This window comes from Thermobia domestica, chromosome 15 (genome assembly GCF_964235325.1).
Source record: "Thermobia domestica chromosome 15, izTheDome1.hap1.1, whole genome shotgun sequence".
NCBI classification, from domain to species: Eukaryota; Metazoa; Arthropoda; class Insecta; order Zygentoma; family Lepismatidae; genus Thermobia; species Thermobia domestica.
In genome coordinates, this window is record NC_137468.1 from 65875692 (window position 1) to 65901630 (window position 25939).

General features: G+C 34.5%; 1 protein-coding gene across 2 annotated transcripts in view; it reads left to right on the plus strand.

Annotated features, from left to right (window-relative positions):
- Nucleotides 1–25939, plus strand: part of LOC145671053 (5-hydroxytryptamine receptor-like) — a 1055419-nt gene that overhangs the window by 774173 nt on the left and 255307 nt on the right. For both annotated transcript variants that reach the window (XM_081739738.1, XM_081739739.1), the window contains 2 exons: nt 13428–13728; nt 24030–24163. In XM_081739738.1, coding sequence (XP_081595864.1) covers nt 13449–13728; nt 24030–24163 — 414 coding nt within the window. In that variant the 5' untranslated portion in view covers nt 13428–13448. The remainder of the gene's footprint in view (nt 1–13427; nt 13729–24029; nt 24164–25939) is intronic.

A 25939-nucleotide genomic window follows, 5' to 3' on the forward strand; every position in this document is an offset into this window, starting at 1 on the left:
AATTTAGAAGTGTGTGTGTCTAAAGGCCAAATTCACACACTGGCTGAGGCCCAACCGGATGCCAAACCGATTTCGTCACTGTAATTTTGAAAGAAAGTAGTGACGCCTCTAGGGGTTGAATTATATCTTTCAACCTTTTACCTCTTCTTAACTTGTAGAACAGTTTTCGTGATTAAATTCAATTAAGTTCAAAACTTCATTAGTATCGTAACAAATACCCACTGACTTTACATAACGAACATTATACGTGAATGGATTCATAAGCAAATTATTAAATTCAACGTTATTTTCAAGTATTTACGAAATCATACTAAGTATTATTTAATTTTCAATGTTCTGACGCCTAGCCAGTCTTATATTACAAAACTCATTATACTTTTACACATACTTCATGGCAAAGTCAGATGGAAGAATTCGTTAACTGAAAACCACACTTTTTTTTTTTTTTTTTTAATTCAAATTTCATAATTAATTGTCACATTCATTAGTGTTTCTCTAATTGAATTTTAAGTATCTCTAATTGCCTAGCATTTCTCTAAATGCCTAATGGTATGGGGACAGCTAAATGTTCATATAATCATACAAGGTAAATGAATAAAAACTCAAAGAAAATAAAATAGTAAAATTTTATTAATGACATTTGGTTCCCAGGACTGGAAGTACCTGAAAAGAAATAAAACATACAAAGCATAGACATCCTAACAAAATTCAATACAGAAATTCTGTATCCAAAACGGGATAATCATAATTTTCGAAAGTGGAGGGGCATTATTAAAATTTCAAAGTCCGAAATCGCGATCTAACTTGATTACCTATTTAAAATTTCCAATGCTGTCCTTTCTCTGCTTTTCCCCTTCATCTCTCCGTCTCCACGAACTGTAAAGAAAGAATAAAACATGGTATTTAAATAAACGTACCTGATTATGAATGGATACTGGTGGTCCCTCTGGCTGGGCGCGTCGGTGACAGTGTGCACACACTTGAGACTGAAAAACAAATTCCTAACTTTCGAGATTCGGTGGGGAATAATTGACGTAAAAGAGTAATAGTCTTTATTTTCATTCTCTATAAAAGCTTAAAAGTTGTATTCGGTGTTTAGTTTCTCGTCTTTTCCGGGATTCAGTCTAAATTCGGGCAAAGTTCGCGCTTTGGTTACGCTACAACTTTCATTTTCCACCGATGCCGATTACACTTGTACGCCTGCAATTTCATACGCTTACGAGTACTTTTCCAGTTAGTTTTTATAATTCGCGGGACTTTTCTCTTTTTTGCAGCGCACCTACTGAACTTCCACATAGTAACGCGTTTTCGTTTACGGCGCTTAAACTTAGGATCATGCACAACTTTTCTTTTAAGTTTACACTTACTACCAATGTATTTACCGTGTAACTTGCTGCACGAGGCTCGTACGTATTTGCGCTTGCGCCTTTTAGCATTCTTCGGAGCCGACATACACTTTTTTCGCGCCTTCGCTTTCTCACAAGTTTGTTGATACGCCGCTAACTTCAATTTGCACTTAAATTTCTTTCTCCCACGATTACTTTGTGCCGACTTTCGTTTTCGAGAACACTTTTGTTTTACTTTTGCCCTGCTATTCGCTGCATACCTAATGCGGGATTGTGCGCGCTGTGAGAACGTTTTGCATGGAAATTGATGAGCATGAGCATAATCACGAACGATCAGCTGTTTTCGAGTAGATTTGCGTTTGAACCTTCGTTTTCTACAATTTCGCAATAATGACGTACTGGCTTGGTGAAAGATGACCATACTAGAATCTAATTTACGCCCTTCTACAGCATGTATGGTATTAGTGCGCATTGAGACCGAATTCAGACAAACTACCAAATCAGCAAAATTCAACTGGTTATTGCGGACTATCTCACTGTTATTCTTGACCTCGGTATTACATTTTAACCTTTTCACGGGTGACAATTTCCTTTTATCTGCATGCACTTGAGTAAGAATGTTACTTTTAGGCTCAACTACCGTAAACGTTTCTGACAGGTTGTTCACAAATAAAGCGCTTAGCGTGTAAAACACAATTCGCTGAATAGGCCTACACTTCAAACTATCAATCTGGAGTTGTCTCTTACTACCGTACTCGAAGTTAGTAAAGTCGGAATGGATCTGCAGTATAAAAATGCAATTCACGTTGGCCGTGTATGGTACCAAAGACAAATTTGAATCCGTTAAGTCGCGCAAGACCACTTGCCCGCGACGTAAAAACGACAACACTGTAACTACATCTTCACACAAAAACAACAATTCAACTCGCAAGCCCTTCCTGGCTTCTTGGCGAGGGTGGGTACGCGTATTCCCAACGCTACCATTCGTTGTGTGTGAGTCATCGGCATCCCTAGCCGGTAAATCAATAACACTAAGTATACTAGAATCACAATTGTCTACGGATACACATAACAAGCTTTTGCTTACTGCTACTTCCACACTACATATTTCCTGACTATAACTAACTCTCTGACTTATGAGGCATCTATCTTCCGCAATGGGGGCCTGCGCGAATTCAAGAGTATTTACGATTTCACTTTCGCCTTGCACTTTTTTGCATTCAAGTCGTGCCGTCTGCATGCATTCATGAAACTCGACGAGGCTTTCCTTGCATTTTGCTACACTAGTTTTAAACTCAACAGTTCCTGCCTCAACTTGATTGGTCACATCAATTAGTCCAGAATGTACCTCGATAATGGAATTATTGGTAGTTGTAATACCAGTACTTAGCTGATCGAATTTGCAATCAAACTTGCTTTCCCATTCTGACTTATTGTTCGCGCACTCATTTGCCAATTCCTTTATTCGCTCGTTAGTACTATCAATTTTATGCTCTAATTTCTCAGACTGTTTCTCTAATTTCTCTGACTGTTTCTCTAATAATGCTTGAATTTGTTCTAATGTAATACTACTCTCCATGTTTACTTAACTTACAAATAACTAAATCACAATACAAAACATGCGGCAACAAGCACTTGAAGTAAATAACAATGTAAACAAACACTTTTCTAAAACCCGTATAGTTTCAATTACACAACACTTACTTTAAATTTCCACTAAATGAGATGTTTCACTAACAAGTTACACAAACATAACCAAATATCTTACACAAGATACGTTTTTCATTCTTTACTCATGAAAGGTGCATGTGTAACTACAACTGTGTCTGTATGTGTATGTGTATGTGTAATCAGCTGTTCTGTGCTTCCGTACTGTGAAAAGTTAGCGGAATAAAAGTTCGCGAATAGACGAAACGTTTTAATCTCGCACAAAACAAATTATGCTACTAATATTTCTGTGGTAATTGAATTTACTTTCTGTTTTCTTTTCTTTTTTCAAATCCTACTCATTATTTTCTTTTTCGTTTCTTTCTTTTCACAAGTTGAAGCAATCTACGCATGATTCTGTACTGAGTAGCTATCTGTGACTACGTGGTTCAAATGTTTACTATTTTCGTATTTTAATAAATGAACTCTGAAATAATTAAATGTAGTTCTATCCGAAGATTAAAGTACGTCTTGTCACGGTTGAGCCATTTCGGGTGTAATCGTTATTTTGCGTCGTGGTTCGGATTAATTTCTCAGTCTCATACCGCGCCCCTTCCTTCTCTTATTTTCCAGCTACTTTACGACGTATACGATCACTTACCCATGCCTACAGTTTCGTTATGCGGTAGCCGGAAACGCAATAAACGAAAGTGTAGACAACGTAAATAAATTTGTTAGGCTACGAGTACAATAGAATTTGATATTAACTATGCAAATGATAAAATTACCTTTTGGTAAAACGAGTATAATGCTACTATAAAAGCACAAATATTACATACGTTTGTATTTACAATGTATTCACCATGAATAATCTAACACTGTTTTTACGCTAGTGGCTTTGTTTAAATAATAGACGAAGAGGTGGCATTAGGGTATTTAACTCACGTGTCTCTTCGGCCAGCCTGTCGATATCACTCCCCCGCTGTTCTGTGCTCGATGATGTGTGTTGTTGTTGAAGTTGAAGTCCCAAGGTTGACTCTTGACCGCTGCTTCCGCACTGAGAGTTCCCAATAGATGTGGTAAATGTGAGTTCTATTCCATGAGGTTATCGACGCACCATCAGACAATTTCACTTATGTAAATGTTACTGTACAAAAACACGCACTGCCGTTGTCACATTCAGAAACTTTGTTTATTCTGGCTTAACACTGAGCGTATCAACAGAATACTTATATGTGTATAACCCTCTAGTAGACAGGCAGCTTAAACGCTGCTCTTAGGAAAAGAGAAGGCGCGAGAGAGTATCGACGAGTCATCCGTCGATTGTCCGCAGAGCAACTGCCCCTGCCCCCAATTCTGCTATTGCGTATATGTCATCCAGGCTGGGGCCCTTCGGTGATGACGTATGATGACAAGTTCACACTCTTTGGCTAAAGAACTGCGTTTCATTTTATGCCGTAATGGTAATACACATACTAGCAACACTGAAGAACATATTTCTTATAAAACCAACTTGGTTACTGTAACCAAAGAAGATAAAAACACTCCTATCTCACATTACCTCGACTTGACTGCCTACTTTGTCTCTGGTTAAGGCTCGGCAGGTCCAAAGTGACTAGAGGATTTGGGACGTAAAACTAGAAATTGATTTCATTTTATGCCGTAATGGTGCATACATACTAGCAACACTGAAGAACATATTCCTTATAAAACCAGCTTGGTTACTGTAACCAAAGAAAGACAAAACAATGATCTTTTTACGGAAATTTAAAGTGTTTAGTTTAAAGCTTCTTGCTACAGAAGGGAACCCTATTGTAAAGTAAATATAGAGCAACCTCTTCAGAAGCATCACGCACATGACTCATGACTTTAAGAGTAGACTATTCATTGATTATAAACAGACATGAAAAGCTACCAAAAAGAAAAAAAAGAAAGAAAAATAAATTCTCATATCCACATACAAAGGGAGATAGAGAGAAAACAAGACTATGTGTGTAGAGAGAAGGAGAGAGAGAGAAGAAAAACAACAAAAGTGACTAGACAACCTAGGCTAAAGAGATGTGTAGTTTCGCGTTATTAGTTGGAGACTAAACTAGAATTAAAATAATAGAACAAAGAGGATAAAGGAGAAGAAAGGAATAGGGAGAGAAAGAGGGTGAAGCTGCAGAAGACAAGGGAATGTTTGAATTGTCCTGAGGTCACAACTCTCTCTCTCTCTTTTTTTTTCTCTTTGTTTCTTTCTTTCTCCCTGTGTATATGTCTGTGTGCTTTCTCTTAGAATTGAAAAGAATGGGATTCGAAAGACCGCCTTTTGTAATAAGCACCATTGTCCAGAAAACCTCAGGTTCTTCACCATGGTATTATCATGGTTTGGAATATTTCTCAAGTATTTATAGCCTTAGCTAGCTTTTATCTTCACAGAAGCTTAGATCAACACCTGTAAGGCATTGTGTCTATATCTTCCTATACATTGAGTTTCTTTAGTTTGAGTGTAGCGTCTCTGTTCTGCACCGAGGATAGATGAGACGTGGAGCTAGTACAGTTTAAGGCAGAATTCTAATCATCTAAGTGCGTCCAAATTTCAAGTCTCTTCCACTGGGAATCAAACCCAGGACGCAGTACACCAAAGGTACGCTCGCAAGTCACTAGACCAGTGGGTAATGAACTCTGATGCAAATAACACATACTCATCGAAATATATATAGTTTTTATCCTCACATTTCGGTATATAATTAAGTTTCTTTACAAGAAGATACGACCAATTTAATGACCTCACACAGAAGAAATATTATAGTTACTCAAACTCAGCGCATATTTCTCAAAGTTAAATGCACTTCTTGTTTGCTAGCCTCCACATACAGTCTACTGCCCAGAGCACGCGCGTTTAATACACGAGATCAGGGTTCACTTAACAGTAGGGGAGCATTAAATTATAATGCATTGAGGTGGTTCAGATTCCATCTTAACCTGTAGATTCACGACCACTATATAGCCTTCAAAATGAAAAGAGATGCTGAATTTCAACAAAGAATCTCACCAACTGGAGTAAGTTGTGTAGACCACATTTTTAAAAATCAATCTTGCACTTCGCTCCAATGCTTCGTGTCAGTAATCATCCAATCTAGATCCGTAAAGTAAAATCCAACCTCACCACTTAACAAATTTATATTTCAAACTTTTCTATTCTTTTTAACTAACAAGAAAATCTTGAAACACCTCACTGTAATTTATTTGATTTAATTTAGTATATTTTTCCAATCATAAATAATATAAGGCTTTGGTGTTCCTAAATAAATATAGAGGTCTTTATTAAGTGTATCTTCTATTAAATATGCAACATAGAAATGAAAGATATCTTAAAATGGAATGTAATTCAAATAATTTTATGTCACAAGTTACAGGTTTCCAATGTGTCATCCCCTTGCAAACAGGAAAAAATCTAGTTTGTAATCTATTTCTGGTTTAAACTTACTACAATTCTTGGAGGTGTCCAGGTAGCAGTGGTATGTAAACATTAAATTTATTTACACCCTAAAGAAAGAAAATTGCAAGAGGGTGTGGCCGGGAGATCTTGGGGATTATTGGAGAAGAGCCTAGATATTCTCACAGTGACAATGACATCATTGGGGGAAAAAACACCATTCAACCAATTCTGTACTTCACGGTGAAAGTAAGGAGACCAGATGATGTTCTTTTTCTTCCTTTACGATCCAATTGAGGGTAGAACTATTGCTGGGACAATCCAAATATGCAATATCAGTAAAAGTGTTTTCTTTAAAAAAATAAAGATCTTGTTCTTTTGATGTTACACAAAAGATACTCACTTTTGGGGAATCAAGCATGTGCTACACTATTTTGTGTTAGTTTTCAGACCCTCAAATATGCATATTATGAGTATTCACTGTTCCACTAAGATAAAATTAATTTTTACCATTAAAGATCAAGCGACTAAGAAAATCATATTTCATGTGCAGCACTTTTTCGCAGAAAATGACACGGACACTTTTTCTTCAGGCTTTAAAATCTGTAATAGTTTCAATAGCATTGGAACACTCTCTGTACCGCCAAGGTCGGCATTGCTAGTTCTTCACTCGCCCGCTTTTACATATGAACCCTGAATGAAACTTCATCTGACTTGTTTCATTTGCTTCTCTAATAGATGCGATTTTTCTGAATGCTTTCCGCTGTACAGTTACACTGAATAATTAAATTGCTTATATCACCTTCAGATGGTATCCTATGGGGGATCTCATGCATATTCCAGCCAAAAAGCACGTTGCTTTTCAATTACTGAGTTACTTCTTACGAATTTCAAGGTCTTCAGGAGTCTTCACCATCTTTACCATTATCGGTATGGCGTCACCATCTTTACTGTACTACGAAGTAGTTACGAAACAGCACCAACAAAGTGCAAAAGTAAATTGTTTGAGCTACCCTTCGTTTTAAGGTATGTTTATATATTTCATATGAAAGAGAAGGTAAACTTCATTAAAACTCCAATAATCATTGGAAACATCCTATAAAATTACAACTCTTCTGAGTTAGTTGTAATGCTTAGCTAAATATTTTTTAGATATATTAACCTGAATGTACCGTAATTGGAAACCAATATTTTTACTGCCTTCCTACCATTAAGCCATCGCCAGCTACTAATTTTTAGCTTCTTCTCAAATAGCACGGACGAGAGAGTAAGGAGTAGTTCCTTTAGGCGCTAGTTTTCTTCAGTGATATTTTCCCTAAGTATAGAGCAAGAAAATGAACTAGGTATAACAAGTAAAAGGATCTAAAGTTTAATACTATTTATGAGCAAACACTTATCTTGATTAAAAAAATAATAATTTTTAAAATTGAATACAAAAATGAAAGGGAAATGAAATGAAATGCTTGAGTTTAACATCCTACGATTATGCCTAGTACGTTACGGGAGACGATAAATTGAATACTTCTATTAGTACTGCTTAATAAGAATAAAATACAATACAATCGCATTTATCGGAAACAAATGCTTTACAAATGCAACATTATTTGAGATGAGTGCTTTTGCATTTAGGAATTTTGCATATTCAGAATCGATCTGTTTTAATATCTGCTATGTTCTACAGCTAAATTGGAATTATTAATTCACAAATTTTCACACTTAATTTGAGTATACAATTGTCCGAGATAGAACACCGCAAATACGAAGAGTGCTCCATAAAGGAATTAATATATCTATGTGGAAAGGTTCCGAAACTCGATAGGTAACAAACCGATAGATCTTTTCAACATTATTTTTTACAATGTGAATCACCCTACTAGTTCCTTTGTAGAATAGCACATTATACTGTATTTCTAGTAAAGTTTTGTATTAATTCTATATCGAGCATATAAGTGTCAAATTGTTTTTTTTTTTCTATTGCTAAGTCTGTGGTGTGAGGCTACACTCTGAACAGTTTGCCGGACTTCAAATTCTCCGAAGATAGTAGTATACAAACCAATTTTACTGTATATAATCTAATGTCCGAAAAGAAAACAGTAAATTAGAAAATTGGAATAGAATGGACCCAAAGTTTTGAACTTACTCTTTTCCGTAGCATTGCTCTTAAATGCAAATTATTTTCCCATTGAAATAATCTAGCTATCTATATCTTCTATATGAATGAAATCCATAGTTGTCAAGGTCACTGAGATAAACAGTGACACTTCCGAGGTCGTTTAAGTCCAAATTAGCCCTGCAACTTGGGGGAGGGTATATATATATATATATATATATATATATATATATATATATATATATATATATATATATATATATATACGTATATATATATATAAAGAATCGAAAATTACTGATGTTCGTTCCGAATCCATAGTTTGCAAGGTCGCTGAGATGAACAATGACACTTCCGATGTCGTTCGTATCCAAATTCAACCCTGCAACTTGGATGAGGAATAGATGTATAAAAAGAAAAAAATGATCGAAAATAACCAATATTAGTGTGAATCCATAGTTTGCGGGATTGCTGAGATGAACAATGACACGTCTGATGAGTTTAAACCCAAATGTGCCCCTTTATGCCCAAAATGAAACTTATTTTCTCCGTGCGAAGAAAGGGTTTTCTGCTAGTTGTAAATACAACAAATCCGTTCTACCTACAGAACATGGAACTATATGTATATTTTATACAATTTAAGTGTTTTACAATGAATTTTCGACGAAAATAACATTATTATGTTTAAATATTAATAAGCCACTACATTAAAGACAGAGAAAACGGTATGAAGGTTAAAAATTACAACTTGTTTTTGAACTCAGAACTATGGAAGATAATGTTTTCGGGAAACACGCACAATCATTACTAGGTGTGTAGAATTGTCGATATAAGCTTGTGTGTGCGTTCTATCCTGAAATGTAGTTCGTTAGGAAAGAATAATGTTCATAAAACTTGTTCGTGAACCGAATTGCTCATTAACCGAATGGTTTGTAAACTGAGAGGCCATTGCATTACACAAACTGAAACAATAGAAGTGTACAAAAATGTTATTAAGAGACTCATTTCTTATTGTGCTTAAAGATTACGTAAAATTATGAACTGTTAAGGATTATACGTATTTATTTTGAGTTCTAATTTAAGAGATGAATTTGACTTTTAGTTAACATTTTGGTGAATGTGCCACGTTTTCTGTCTTATGTTAATACACAGTGGCGTATTTAGGGGGCTTCCAGACTTAAGTCCCGCCCAACATTTTATTTACTATATTAAAATAAATGTAATATCTCGAAGCATTTTCACATTTCCAGGACTAAAGTTAGCAAAGCCCCCCTGAAACAAAATCGTAAATACACCACTGACAATACAACATACTTATTTTTTTTTTTTTTTTTTTTTTTTTTAGCATTTCCGTATTTGTAGTTTTCGTATATTTGACTGTCAGAATTCTATAAATGTCTTTCTAAATCATGAGATGTTTCTATGTTATTATTATATGTCTCTGTAAGATATAGTTACTAATATATTACTAAGATATTTTATTTCGTAAAAGTAAATAAAATCGTGTTTATTTAAGTGAACATTTGTAATTTTTACACGAACACGAAACCAGTGTTTCTTTCAGAAAAAAAATGTTCCTGGACGCACACTTAGTATTCGGAGGGGTACATATAATTTTCACACAGTACTATTCTGTATATTATTATATTATAGACGTATGATTTTGATCTCCTAATGGGATACTCTCCGAGGCCTCGCCCCCAAAAAAAACGTCTAGAAAAAACACTGTATCAAGCGATGCTGCGATAGTACCTGATATAAAGCGTCTGCTCCCTTTTTCTGTTCCATAAACTAAAAGTATTATAACTAATTCTTTTTAGAAAGGAATTGACCTACGCAATAGATCCCATTACTACTAAGAAGCATAAATATCACATTTAGTTAACTAGTACCAACATCATATGATTTTCTTTTTTATCAAAATGACAAATAATAATCTTAAAGTAGATCAGTGGACTTTTGAAAGTCGACGCAGATTTATGTACCGAAAGTCTGTTTTTTTGGGGGGGGAGGGGGTTAATGAATGATAGAGGTACCGGCCGAAAGGTCAGCTACCTTCTATACGCTCAATCTCATGCAACGAGCGGGAATGGTACCGATCTTTAATGCCGAATCATGAAAGCTACAATTTAGAATACTATCACTATATAAAAAAATATATTTTACATTATTGAGTTATAGAAGAGCACAGTTATTTAATAAGCTTTAGTGAGCGAAAATAGTTCATATGGTTTAGCTTGCTACATCGTTTCTTACATGATACTACAGAAAAGTGTGTCAAAAGTGCGAGAACGAGTGAAATATTTTCCATGTTTTGATCATTTTGATGCTTCAACCATCAACTTGCAACGAAAATTGACGAAACGTTTAATAGTGACATCTGGTGGCATTCTGAAAACTTTGTTCCTATTTCGATATCAGTTCTTAGAAGCGAAGAGCTCCGACGTATGCCGGCGATTTTCTTGGTTGGTTTAATTTCATTTTGAGCCTAACGTCACTTTTAGCAGCGATTCTATATGATACGTGAACATACAGCCTAATATGAGATTCGAACCACATCAGCTCCCGCGGTAATTGAACCAAGGTCTCATTCGTCAAAAGTACGTACTCTAGCCGCTTAGCTACAAGGTGCTCCCAGCTTCTTCCTGCTCTATAATAGGTTGTCGAAGCCTCGGAAACAGGAAATGAGCAATAAGCCTGTACAAATAAAATGCGACATTTGAAAGTAAGAGATCAGGACTATATGCTGGATTTAAGAATAGTTGAATTCCATTCAATTTCCGGAGTTTGTTGTGCACCGTAACTTGGAACTTTTCCTAAAAAGACAAGTATTATTATTTGTCCCCTCTAGAAAATCACGAATTTGTTCCTAAGTTTAAAAAATGAAATATTAAATTTGAACTTCCTAGAATTTGAAACCTTAATAATTTTTTAAAATTATTTTCGGGGGCAAAAGTTGGCATTTTACTGAAGTAGGGCGTAGATTACGTTTATGCGCTGTCTTAGGGAAATATTTTCTTGTTTTCTTTCTTCCTTTTTAAATGATAGGGCAACAGCAGCATCTTAATTATTTTAAGTTCCTTTAATAATGATATGTTGCGCCCATTTAATGCTTTGTAATTTGAAATGAGTGAACAATATTTGGCACAACTTAAAGGTTTAACATATACATAGTGTCTATATTATTCATGTAAGATTACTTCTTTATCACAAATCCTGCATTTGTGCCGAATTTCAAGTTTACATTTCTACAGGAAACCGCTATTCGCTTTTGAATCAAACGACGTAATTTTGACGTTGAATTCGAATTTTTCTCATTGGAGAGAGACATGTCCAGTCTTTGTATTTTTTTCCTTTATTTGTATCATATATCCTATATTTGTGCCAAATTTTAAGTTTCTGTCTACAGGAAGTATCCTATAGATTTTGAATCAAGTGACGTATTTTTTGCTCTGTCCCTTCATTTTTCCCTGTTGAAGGGAGAAAAGTTTCCATTTTTCTGTTACTTAAATTGGAAATCCTTCACTTACACCAAATTTCAAGTTTCTGAGTGCATAGGAAGTGACAAATAGGTTTGGAAGAGTGAATGTCAAAATTGGAGTTTCTTTTTAGGGATACATGACCTTCTATCTCATAAATGGCTAGAGATAAAATGATGCAGATAATTTTCATTGCACTATCTTTAAGGAAAAGAAAGTTAGGGATGTTGGAATAATGTCTGACGTGAGTTACTTCGTGTAATTAAAATAATGCGTGCTCCAGTCAGAGAACTTGGCTAGCTCAATGCGATGCACCTTGATTACATCTTTAATTTAACATTTTAAGTGTATGCCCACCATACCTAAAGGGGCTTAATGATAACATTTCACGTGTATTTCCATCATACCTAAAAAAGATTAATGATAACATTTCACGTGTATTTCCGTCATACCTAAACAGATTAATGATAACATTTCACTTGTATTTCCATCATATCTAAAAAGATTAATGATAACATTTCACGCGTATTTCCATCATACCTAAAAAAGATTAATGATAACATTTCACGTGTATCCCATCATATCTAAAAAGATTAATGATAATATTCACGTGTATGCCCATGATACCTAAAGGATATTAACGATAATATTTCACATGTATGCCCATCATATCTAAAGGAGATTTACGATAACATTTCAGGTGTGTGCCCGTCATACCTAAAAGAAATTAATGATAACATTTTCCAACATTTTACGTGTATGTCCATCATATCTAAAGGAGATTAATGAGTAGCCCATCATTAACGCAAACGAAAGTGAATAATTATGAGAAATGTGAACTGTAGTGTAGAGCTACAAAAAAAAAAAAAAAAAGGAACGGACACTCAGGGACTCTTCTTAGTAGAGAACTGTGTTTAGCCACTGACCCAGAGATCCCTCACGAATATCCCTTTGTATCCAAATGGATAATGCTTATAATTTCCATATGCGTGAACTGGAGTTCGATTCTCGGTGGGGGTTGTTGCCTTAAATACAAATTCAATTAACGGTTCAAATACCACTCCAAAACGCAGGTCCTTTCTCATATAGCCTCGGTGATGAAAACGAGCAATAAGCTCAAACCAACCAATAAAAGAACCGAACTACATGAGCTCCCAGTAGTAATTGTTGCTTCCTAAGCACCGTAATTGTTGATACTAACCATTTACCAACAAAATATCTCTACTGCTCCTATGGTTCAGTGCTGATACTAACCATTTATCCACAAACTCTCTCTGCCGCTTCTATGGCTCAATGCTCTGAGCAAACATATGTTACTCTGACATTTCGGAATGACTAATTCAATAATTTGTTCTGAATACCTTTTTCTGAAGACAAGATCCAGAATACCTTTTAAAAATATCGTCTTTCCTTTACCATTTCAGATCCGCAATGCACGGGACGGCATGGACATCCCTCTGAGTCTTACTCCAGATCCCAGCGATGTGTTGGACGCAACAGCAAGCCTGGAATATGATTGGTCCGCCATTCGTTCTTTGGATTCTCAGGACAATGACTGCAGCAACTCGTCAACAGCTGTTAGTGCTGTTTTCTGCAACGATTCCCTCTACCTACTCAGCAATGTCTCCAACGCTACAGGCCCCATTCAGGAGCCTTTGGCAGACATCATCGTCATGGGCGTGACATCCGTCATCCTTGGCTTGATGATACTTATCACTGTCATCGGTAAGTTTTGTTTTATTTTTGATTCTTTTACGTACGTACTGCAAAAGAAATATAAGTACGGTATGATATAATGATTAGTTTTATATCATATGATCCCAAACTTTGCTTCGAAAATTGTGTAAATTATATTTTCAATCGAATAAGGCAGTTAATGAGGAGCAGTTAGTATTTTAGGAGAATAAATATATACTAGACATTATCATTATCGTCATTATAAGTTTTCTGATATTGTTCACAGGGCACTTACTGCAAACTAAAGATCTTCAATGTACCATGGACGGCAGTTATTCTCTTTGCATCATCTTATACTTTACTGTCTTTAAACCGTCCACCAATAGCAGCTTGATTGGATCCTCCCTGTTTCTCCTGGCACCATATCTTTTATGACTTCCCACACTATACAGTTTTCCTCACTAAATTTCCCAACAAGTTTATCTTTCACTCTTTAATTACATCTAAAACTGTTCCCCAAAACTCTCTGACACATTTTCTCGGTTCGACTATTTATTTTTCCCATTCCTCTCTACACCCAGATTTCGGAAATTCCATTCATTTTTAATCATGTGTGTGTGTTGTGTGAGTGTTCCTGCACTTTTGGAAAATAATACTCCACACGAAACATTTTATTAGTCTTTTTCCTTTACTCTTTATTCAAGAGGTTATAAATTGACTTTTCGTCTTTTCAGTGTTTATTTTGCCATTCCTGTTCCTGATTTTGTTCATGTTCACATTATATGTTTTCGTCCATAATAATGTCCAAACACACAAAGTCACCTGTCCTAGTTTTCCTTATTCTATATTGAGTCTGTATTTGATACAGACCACTTCGGTTTAATCGCTATTGAGTTTGTACTTCTACCATACTAGACAAAGGATTGGCTTATTTCGAATATTCGGTTAAAGGATATTAATAAGAGAGAGAGAGAGAGAAGGAAACACATGTAGAGGTTAGTATTATAAAAAGGAAAGTATATTTATGAAAATGATAAAAACATTAGGCATAACAGTAGGGGTAATAGACGAGTCTCAAGGAACTTTAAAAAATTGAGCTACGCGTATAATAGTTGTAATAATACCAAATTGGAGGATTCTAAATATGTTTATTGTTAGAAGGTTAAACATGAAAACTTGCTAGAACTTCTATTTGTAATGGATGAATTACCTTCGAGCTTTTTCGTTTTCTCTGGATCGATTCCTCGTCAAGTAAGTTTGTGGTGGACAACATCGTCCATTCTCTCGGGGTGCTCCTTTTATGCTCTCACATTTTTATTCCACTATCATCATTCACTTGCTTTAACCATCCGTCCCTTTTAACCTAAAGGGTGTAACGAGGGACGTTAAAGTGAAATATTTCATTTTATGTTATTTTTTCGTTTTGTTACATAGCTAGACTCCTACAATCAAAAGGAAAGGAACGTTTTGAACGTGTTTCTCATTTGGGGAATACATATTTTCATTAATACTAAGATAGCAGTTTCTAAATCTGACTGGGGATAAAACATTATTAGAAAAATACCTTCATGCTTGGAATATGTTTTCCGTGGTAAGTGTGCGACACCTGTGCCTTGAGACTCCTCTTTTTTGCTTCAGCAGTGATTTCTGAACCCAATGGAAAAAACACGTATTGGGAACTTTTTGCGTTTCGAATATGCTTCCAGTCGTAAGAATAAGACACGTGCTTTGCATCGTTTCGTTTTCGCTGCAACCTGACTCCTAAGGTTAAGCTAAGTTTATACGTATAAGTTTCTGTGAGAGAACAAGACTAAACTTCTTTAGTAAGTTTCCCAAATATGAAACCTGGGACAGAGTTAAGTTTATCTTAATAATGGCACGATATTGGTTGAAGTAATAGGATTAGAAAATTCATGTCTATAGAATGGGGTGCATCAGTGTGGAAATATGAGTTTGGTTTTGACGGCTAACACATTGTTTATAAAATAGTGGTCAGTTTTTGCCTCCTTATACAACAGAGATGTTATGAAGGGCAAGACTACTTCAATAACGACCAGGTTTGGAATCTCATGGAGTAGATGAATGCATCGGCCATTATGCATAATCCATCCTCACAGTATACGTTGTTCCTCATCATATTATCATGGTTCTACGAGAGTTAGATTACATGAACACTCACTTATCCTAGAAACAAAGGGTATTGTAGTAGTAGCAGAAAATGACGGAGTAAATACGGCAAATTATGAATGGGTTGAAATATTAAATAATACTTTTGATAAATTGAATACTTTCAAACGCTTTCAACGTTTTAATTGGGGCTGTAATTTGAAAATGAGCGTTAGGAATACGTAGGCACATAAGGGAGGACTATATTGAAACGAATCTCGCCGAAATAGGAATATAAAGTAGAAACTGAACCCAGTTGGCTAAGGATAGAAGTCAGAGGTGCAGCTTTTGTAAACGCCGCATTGAACCTCCGTTTTCCATATAGATCATAGGGTTATATATAGTTCTTCAGTTAAACAGCGTCGAAAATACTGCAATTCTTTAAAGAAAAATACTGTTTTCATAGTAAACGACGCATGTGAGTGGAGAATCTTTCACGAAAGGCAAATAAACTTCAGAATATGGTATCTTGAGTTAAATACAGGTTACCTATCTGGTGTAACTATAACAATACGTAGCAGTTGATCAGGGTAAATTCTAATGCTCCTTCCATATTAAGAATAGATACATTTGTTGGTGGAGCATGGTGTTTTTATACACCATGGATAACCAATTGAGTTTAAGCCAGAATGCATTCTGAAAGTTCTTGTGGCTACATTTCATACTTCTGAATCAAATTTTAAGCTGGAAGTTTAAGTGTACTGACCTTGTGGTACGACAAAATATAACTCGGATAATGCAATACACATTTACAGTACGTAATTTTAAATTAACATCTTGACAGCTTCTAACAAATATCTTCATAGTCGAAACACTGCGTGCTCCTCTAATAGTAATTTATACTAAAGAAGTGTTACATAGTTAATTTTATTTCAGAAATATCCTTGGATGAGATATCGCTTAACATAATATTGCTTTCATAAGTAAGCTTCGCTAAGGAATTCAATATTGGTTACTATATATTAAAAATATATAATAACAAGCTGAACCTGCGCTGTCTACTGAGCGCATCGTTCTGTTATGACTATGAATCTCCTTCCCACTGTACCTGACTCCTTACTCACACAAGTAAAGGATAGGAGACTCACAAAGTGAATTGCTATGAATAGATGTTGGAGTTTGTAGCAAATTTCTAGAAGTAACACGGTATCAAGTGGAAATCTTTTTTACTAACAAATTCATATCCGTTCGAGTACGCCTCATTCCGTCTCTTCAGGCCTTTGAAGTTGGCATCATGCAATAGGTTTCATATTTAAACAAAGTGTCTGTAATGTTCGTCAATCTGCCACACGTAACTTCTCCCTGGTTGCCAAACATAGTAGTTTCGGCCTACAATAATGTTGATCTTATGGATTCAAAACGACCCTTAAAACGTTGAATAGAAGAATAACGACACGGTTTTTGAAAATTTGAATGAGAACTGGACAATCTACACAAAATTTGGAACCGACCAGCGAAAACAGCAAGTTTGTTGCATATGTGGTTTTCGAGATCTCATTGTCAAAAGGATTGCGAACAAACATATAAACGTAGTATTTTAATATAGTGACTAGCTGAACCTGTGCTCTCTACACAGCGCATCATTCACATATAAGCGTGAATCTCCTTGTTATTCCTCACATCTGTACATGTCCCTTTACATAATAATAATATAATAAGGAATTTGTGTGCTTGTTTGTCTGTCTGTCTGTCTGCAGCCTGGGGAAAAGACGAGTGGACCGAGAGTTACCAAATGTTGGTCAAGGGTGCCTTGGTCCATGCTACAGATCAAGACGAAGCGGTGTTTTCATATTTCTAACCAGGGGGTCTCAGGGGGGCGTTTACCGGGACCGACCTGGGGACCAGGTAAGTTGACAGAGAGTTACGAAATTTTGATCACGGATACCTTGGTCCAGGCTCCAGACCAAAGTAAAACGTTTTTGTCAAAATTCAAACCAGGGGGTCTCAGGGGGGCGTTTACCGGGATATGTAAAAGTAGTAAAAGTGACCGATATTAGTGTTGAATTCATACTTTTCGCGGTCGCTGAAATCAATGGTGAAACTCCCATCGCATTAACTTCCAAATTCACCCTATTCTGCTGCGAGCCGGGGGTCACGGGGGGAAGGAATACGAGACATGTAAATGTAATCCCAAATGACCGTTATTAGTGTCAAATCCATAGTTTTCGCGGTCGCTGAGATCAATGGTGACATTTTCGTTAGCGACGACTTACAAATTCAGCTACCATTAAATGCGGTGGGTGTGGGGGGAATACCGAGGCATGTGAAAATAGCCCAAAATGATCGATATTAGTATCAAATCCATAATTTTCGCGGTCGCTGAAATGAATGGTGATACTTCCACAGGCGTTGACTTCCAAGTACATCCCCATGCGAAGAATGGGCATATTCACCTAGTATATATATCAAAATGTTTATCATGCAAACTAACGACTAATTCTAATAACGATATTTGTACATATTTCTTAATATTTTTTCATGTACAACACGTAACATTTTCGGGTACTTTACATTGTTTTACTCTAGGAACTCGACTTTTAAAATTTTTCTGGTCACTGTTAATTTTTTAATAATGTTTCCATAATTTGTTGCAAATTTCGTGCATTAATAATATTTATTCAATCTCTTCAATTTTTCGTTTACGTAAATTAGTTAGCCATGTCTTAATTTGCTTAGGTCATATGTGGGCGTAATGATACTAATGATCAATTTTGTTACAATTGAAATACATATATTCTAAATTGTATAAATTTACATCCTGTTAGTATTATTGTATTCTAAATATTTGGTTTCTTCATATGAGGTAAATATTTTCAAAATCATTCAACCAGAAAATTCGATGGTTGTTAAAAATAGGCGGATTATTTTCATAGTTTTGTATATATTTAGGTTTCCATATGTTTTAATGTAACATCGACACAGAAATAGGCATGTGAACCTATGATTTGAGGAAAGTCTGCGCTTGAGGTTAGTTGAATGTGACGGAACATGGAAATCAGATGTGTTTGAGGTTTGTTTTATGAATTCTATCAGAAATAAGATATGTTAGAGAATCGATATGATCCTAGTAAAGTTTAAACGGAGAATAAAGAGAAAAAGTAATTCTAAATTCTTCATTGAAGCAAATCATGGTCTATGGCTAACTTTGTTTTAGTCCCTCCATCCACAAAGTAAAATGAATGTATTTCCGTCCACTGTATAATGTTTTACTACATTTTTAAGTTATTAATATCTCCACAAAATGAAAGATCCTTGCTAAATTAAAGTGTATTTATTTAAAGTCAATTACTTCAAAATTATAGTATAGAGAACATTTTTCAAATCACTTTTCTTTCGTAGAATGTTAAAATGTCATATACATATATATATATATATATATATATATATATATATATTCACAGCAAACTTAAACCAATAGAACAAGTACGGTTGAATGGATACTTATATGTTAATTAAAACTATTCTTTACTTGTATTTACATAATTAATTGTCACAAATATTTAAATTTAATTATCTTCCTAATTTGATTCTCACACAGACTCATGCTCAGTGTCACAGGAAAATTTGGTTAAATTATGTTTGGATAATATTTTGTTTAATTATAAGTAGAGCAACCCATATTATGCTTTATGTTTTGTTTAATTATGCTTTTTTTCCAAATTATGCTTTATTATGCTTTATTGTTAATTTCAATCATTGTTTTACATTAATCGTATATAATGTATAATATTTATTATGCACTAGCAGCGTTCACCCCGCTTCGCTGCGGTCACCCCGGAACGCAATAAACTTTGTTACTTAGATAATTTTTACTTTTTCGCTTTCAAGTGATATGATAGTAAATGTTAACATTATATCGCCTGTCATTTATGTTAACCCGCCGAGTGACACGGTCATGCGGGTTGCATATAAATACGTTTATTTTTACCTATGATGAACTAACAAAGGATTTGTACGTTATGGACACTTGAATGGTCAATTATCTCAAGACACTGGTAATTGAAAATTAAAGTGATATGATAAAAACCATCTAGGGTCCAAATCCTAATAACCCCCCAAAAATGAAAGAAATTGGTTCAGCCGTATTAGCGTGATGAGGGAACAAAGGATTTGTGCGTTCTCTTTTATATATAAGATTAAATATTCTAAATATCTTGATCTACTATTTATTAATATTTTATGCAACCAGTTTCTTTCATATTAATGAACTTTCTACTACATGCACTGTAGAGATACACATTACTTGAGTCAGTTTTTTTTATTACTTGCGTGCGCCTTAGAAGTGCATATATACAGAAAGGGAAAGTAAAAGATGCCACCAAAACGTGCAGAAAGTGCTCAAGTTCAAGAGGTACACATAACAATATAATGTGGAGTTCTTGTGTATTATTCATTGTTGGTGGAAAGTTTTCTTCTTCTTTTCTTTTTTCTTTTCTCCACATCAAAGGATTACAGCGAAATAAAAATAAGTTTTTCATTGTTGGGCGATTCTCAGCGTTACGCACGGGACATTCGTACACAAAAACTGCTTTTTTAAACAAAAATGTATTTTCAAATAAAATAAAAAGTATGTCAAAATTAGGGAAAAAATTATTAGTGCATAGTTAAATATAATGAAACACACAAAACAATTGCAATTTTGAGTTATAAGCCAAAATTAAGCGTTACGCACGGGACTCAGACAAAAAGCTCATTTGACAAACTCAATTTCATTGGACATTCTCTGCGATTTATGGCAGAATTTTCATTTTATATGCCATTACTTATGTTCTACATTCATTCTCCTTACTGTGCATTATATTTTTTAAATTGGAAAATAGGATTTAATTAGCTTTACACTATGTTTTCTTTTTCGACTCACCGTTACGCACGGGACGTTACGCACGGGACAGAAAAGTAACCATGCAATTCTTTGGCTGTTATAAGACTGTTATTATGCAATATCCTTACTAAAAAGATTGATATTTTAAGTTTAACATTTGGACATTAACAAGCACAAAAAAATTTGCATCCATAATTTAATTTAAATGCATTAAATTACATTCCAAAGTATCAAAGTCGAACTTTGTAGGCAACTCGCTTACTGTTATTACCATGTCTTTAGGGTATTTGTCTGAGTGCTGATTGGTGGCGTTCAAACCACATAATGTTGTACAACTGTTGAGCTGCTCGATCCTCTGTGCTACCTAACAAACATTCATTCGTTTGAACGCTGCCATTGTCAACTGAAATATGGGAAAGTGAATTGAAGGGAAATAGTTGGGTTTTGATTATTTGTTACTTCACAGTGAAGATTTGCGTGTTTTTTTTTTTTTTAATATGGATTCACAGGCAAGTAAATCTGTTCCAAGTAATATTGTCAGTGGTGAACTGAATCGATCAACAAAAGCAATGAGCGACGCTGAAAGGGCTAGAAAATTAAGACTTAAACATAAGAAGAAGGTGAGACTGAAAAATAAAGTGAGAATGCAGCATTATAGACAAGTTATAAGATTAACTCTTTTCCTCTCACATTCCTTTTGCGAAACTCATTCCGCATTGTTTCGTTGTTGGCCCTTTAGAACAGGAAATCACTCTAAAATGTGAAGAAGAACAAGGTAATTTAAGTCAGATTGTTTCAAGGTAAACGAAAAGAGATCCAGTGTACAGAATGATATATTCATCAAATGATGACAGCGACATTAATTCAGAATACAACTTTGAAGACGATGTTCATAATGATATTCCAACCCACCAACTGTCGAGCTCAGAATAGACAATATTAAAGCAGGTGGATTTCTCCTAGTGAAATTTGATTGTGGTTCTTCCAGATATAGGATTAAATATCGGTATGTATGTGTGTCTGAAAGTGATGTAGAAGATGGGGACATTAGAGTAACAAATCTGAAATGCAAGGACAATAGTTGTACAAATTTTTGTTTCGATGAAAAGAACAGATCTTATGTCTCATTTGATCAAGTTTTAAATATACTTGAAGCACCTAATTTTCTGATAAAGGGTGAAAGAATATAGTAAAACGTTGTGAATCCATTTGCCCCCTACAACACTGTCAAACCAACTTCGATACCTACCTTTCTAATGAAAAGAAAAATGTGCGATTTATCATGAAAATTTATTTTTAAGCCTCGTGGTAAATGTTTCTATGTAACTTAACGTAAACGTTTTTGGTAGTTATGTTTAGTTATGTTTGATTTAGTTTCTCTCAGCAAATTAATGTTTTTTTGACTTAATATAAAAGTTTATTCTTCATTGTTTAATCTCAATAACAACAAACACGTATTGAAATCTTAATAACTTTATTTTATTCACTTCCTTGGATAAATCTGTAAATGTCCCGTGCGTCACGTTACGCACGGGACAACATTTCTATACTTCATGAAATACATAAGGAGGATAATAAACAAACTTAATAAGTACCATTAACAGGCTACTAATAATTCTACTTTGGAGCAAAAGTTTCAATACTTTATCTTGTACAATTACAAAGAAAACACGAAAAATTCATGTTTTCCGTTACGCACGGGACAGCAAAACATGACATGAGAAGACTGCGAATTTTGCCTACCAGAATAAAACATTAATTAAAACAAAATTGTCAAATTTTTGCCAATGGTCCCCTTCATATTTTTTGTTATTGTTCATATAATTACAGATTGAGAATTTAGTTTGAAAATTATTTGAAAATTGGGATATGTGAACAGCATTGAGCATGTTGTAGAACAGATAAAGTTTATGTGGTCAAAACCCTAGTAAATATATTTTACAAAAAGATTTTAAATATCTCAGTATATAGTTACACTCTTTCTTAATAGAAAAACATAAACATCATAGTTTCAAATTAATTTGGAAAATTTACTGACAATGGACCACTTGCCAGATAATCGCCCTGTTGCGTTGTTATGTTCTCAATGATTTTGCATTTTAAATGTTTTTTTTTAATATTAATACAGTATGATAAACTTGCAGTTAAACAGAATTTTTCAAGAATTGTTCTAATAGAATTTTCCAAGAATTGTGCTATATTTTTTAAATTATGCTTTATGCTTTATTTTCTAAAATTATGCTTTATTATGTTTCTAAAATTAGTTTCTTCTGGAGCCTTAGACAATTACAACCATGTTCAAGGTACCAATCATATATGTGAATTGCTGTTATGCTTTTTATGTTTTGGGTTGCCCTAATTATAAGTAATGAAATGTGAAGTATGGAATACGAACAACACATGAAATTTCTATTTATGTAGGGGACCAATACTTAGAGTAAGGGAAGTGATGTACGTTATAATATGTGTAGAAAGCTAACTCAGTTACAACATTCGTGTGTCCAAGGTTATTATCAACACTTGAATTTGATATTGTATCTTGATATTGTATCTACAGAAAGTAATGATTTCGTATTTCATAAACTATGCATGTAAACACCTAAAGCACAATCTTGTAAGAAATTTACTTTATTAAGAATCTGAGAATTGCATATAACTATTGAAAATCGACTACAGCGACAACTAGTAAGAAAACTGTGAATAAATTCAGAACAACTGTTACTAAAATGTTTATTTCAGATTTTTCCTTTCCTTTTTAAAATGCCCATACATATGAAACGAAACACACAAATTAATTTCTGGTCGCAATTAGATAATTTCTTTGCGTTTTAAAGGTAGTTTAATAGGTATTCTTCAATGTACAGAGTGGTTCAAAAGTAGGTATACAGTCTCGCACTGATCAACTCATTGCTTTCTACATCATTTCTTATTGTTATCCATTAGGTAGACTTAGTTTCTTAATTATTTGTTCTTAATGTGTTTTTACTTATATCTTAAGCTCGGAATAGCCGAAGCAAATATCCCTATCTATAAGATAGAAGGTTATACTTGATCCATGCAGTTCTTTATACCTACTTTTGGACAACCCTGTATTATCCATTATGTGATTTTCTTTTATTAAATAGTAGTAAGGTTCTGTTCTTCATAAAGTTGGATTTAGATAATAACGCAAAACACAAGAACTTGAAAACGCAACTAATCTTCCACAAAATGAAATTCATCCCATGCATAACGCATTTAATATGTCACCAACAGGGAAAAATAAATTTTCTTTATTGCAGCTTTGTGTAAATAAATATTGTGTTTGTTGATATCTATTCAACTAAAATGTACAAATATAATTCTTTTTTTTTTATTACAGGTAACGTGTTTGTGATAGCCGCAATTCTTTTGGAACGAAATCTTCAGAACGTAGCCAACTATCTTATAGTATCTTTAGCAGTCGCAGATTTAATGGTAGCATGTTTAGTAATGCCTCTGGGGGCTGTTTATGAGGTAAGCAAAGCCTTGCATTTCTTATTATATTACCTTTTAAAACAAAGCTGTAGATCGAATTTCGTATATTTGTTTCTAGATCATTTGAGAGAGTATTGCAGTATTTTTTTTTTTTTTAGAGAAATATAGTAAATAGGTAATGTTCGTTGAAAAATTAACTAATAAGATGCTAAAAAGTTTCGTTTAATGTCCCTTGTCATGTAGCAGATTGAAGAAAGAAAGAACGGTTCTCCAAAAGTATAACTGGAAATGAAATTGGAAAAGGAGAATTAGGAAAACTTAGACGCAGACGCGATGACAATATTAAGATGAATCTTGAAGAAATAGGAATACAAAGTAGAAACTGGATCCAGTTGGCTAATTGCAGAAGTCAATAGACAGCTTTTGTGAACGCGGTATTGAACCTCCGGATTCCGTGCACCATAGAGCTAGTTAGCAAGTTAGTTTAACGTCTCACAAGTCCTTTAGACTAACGGAGACGGATTATTAAGGCAAGTGGACGGTTATTATGAGGAAAAGTTTGCTGAAATGAGAATGTGAAAAGAAAAGGGGGTACCCTAAGAAAATCCGTGGAAACGATATTGTCCACAAGCTTAACTGACCGGGGATCGAGCCAGGGACCCCACACACCAAAGATAAGCACTCTACCGCTGAGCCACCCTGCCCCCAAATAATAAGGTTCAAAACGTATCTAAAAGAAGCTTTTTTTCGTATGTTCAATCTTCCACAATCATATAGAAAAGATAGAATATGGTATTGAAGTTTGAATAATCGGGGAAAATGTATAATTCTTGGAAGTGTCTTTAAAATGACTATATAATCTGTCATATTTTTCTAGCTTTAAGGAAGGAAGGGTTGCTATGCACTCTTAATGGTCGTTTAGATCTAGAATGTTATTTTCAACTGGTTAGTGTATGACGTGGGAGCGTAATGTTAATATCTAAAAAAAAAAAAAAAAAAAAAAAAAAAAAACAGAAAAACCCAATGAAGAAAGAGGGAAGGGGAATAAGGTAGGAAAATAGAATAAGGATGTATTGGCAGTGTATGTGTGTTTATGTATCCACGAGCAATAATTTTGCTAATCCATCGACTATGATAGTACAACGTGACCTTTTTTGCTTGTCACCACTGCATTTTATGAGCGTCAAACTATCTGACAACTCTTTCTTCTCTCCGTGTGATTTAGTGAGAATGGGAGCAAAGATGCTTTAATATCAAGGAACATGCAATTGGAAATCACCGATACTGTAGAAAACCCACACACCTTCACTTTTTTAAATATAGAAATGAAATAAAATTCTGAAAGAAGAAAAAAAATAAAATTCAAACTGAGTTTTGAGGAATGTAAACTCTTTATAAAACACGGAAGCCTTTCTTACAATAATTTAATCTAGCATTATGATCTGTCTGCAGAGTTGTTGAGTGTACTTGTACAGAATATGTAATTTATCTCCTTGGAGAATTTCACTTTGTATCACACAACATTTTAGCTTGATGTATCAACAGCCTGATTTATATTCTGAGTGTATACATAACCACAAGAAAATCCTACAGAAAAGGTTGTGTGATAATGGAAGCTTGAATACTTGGAGAAACTTAATGGTTCTTGGCAGAATTACTAAAATGTCCCTTGGACCTGCCTGTTCGTCTAGTGGCTAGCGCTCCTACCAGCCAGGAAATTCCTCCTTAAACTCTAAATTAGCGTCCCTTATAGCCTTGATGATGAAAGGGATCTTAAACTCAAACTGAACAAATTAAAATGATCTTGTTATTAAT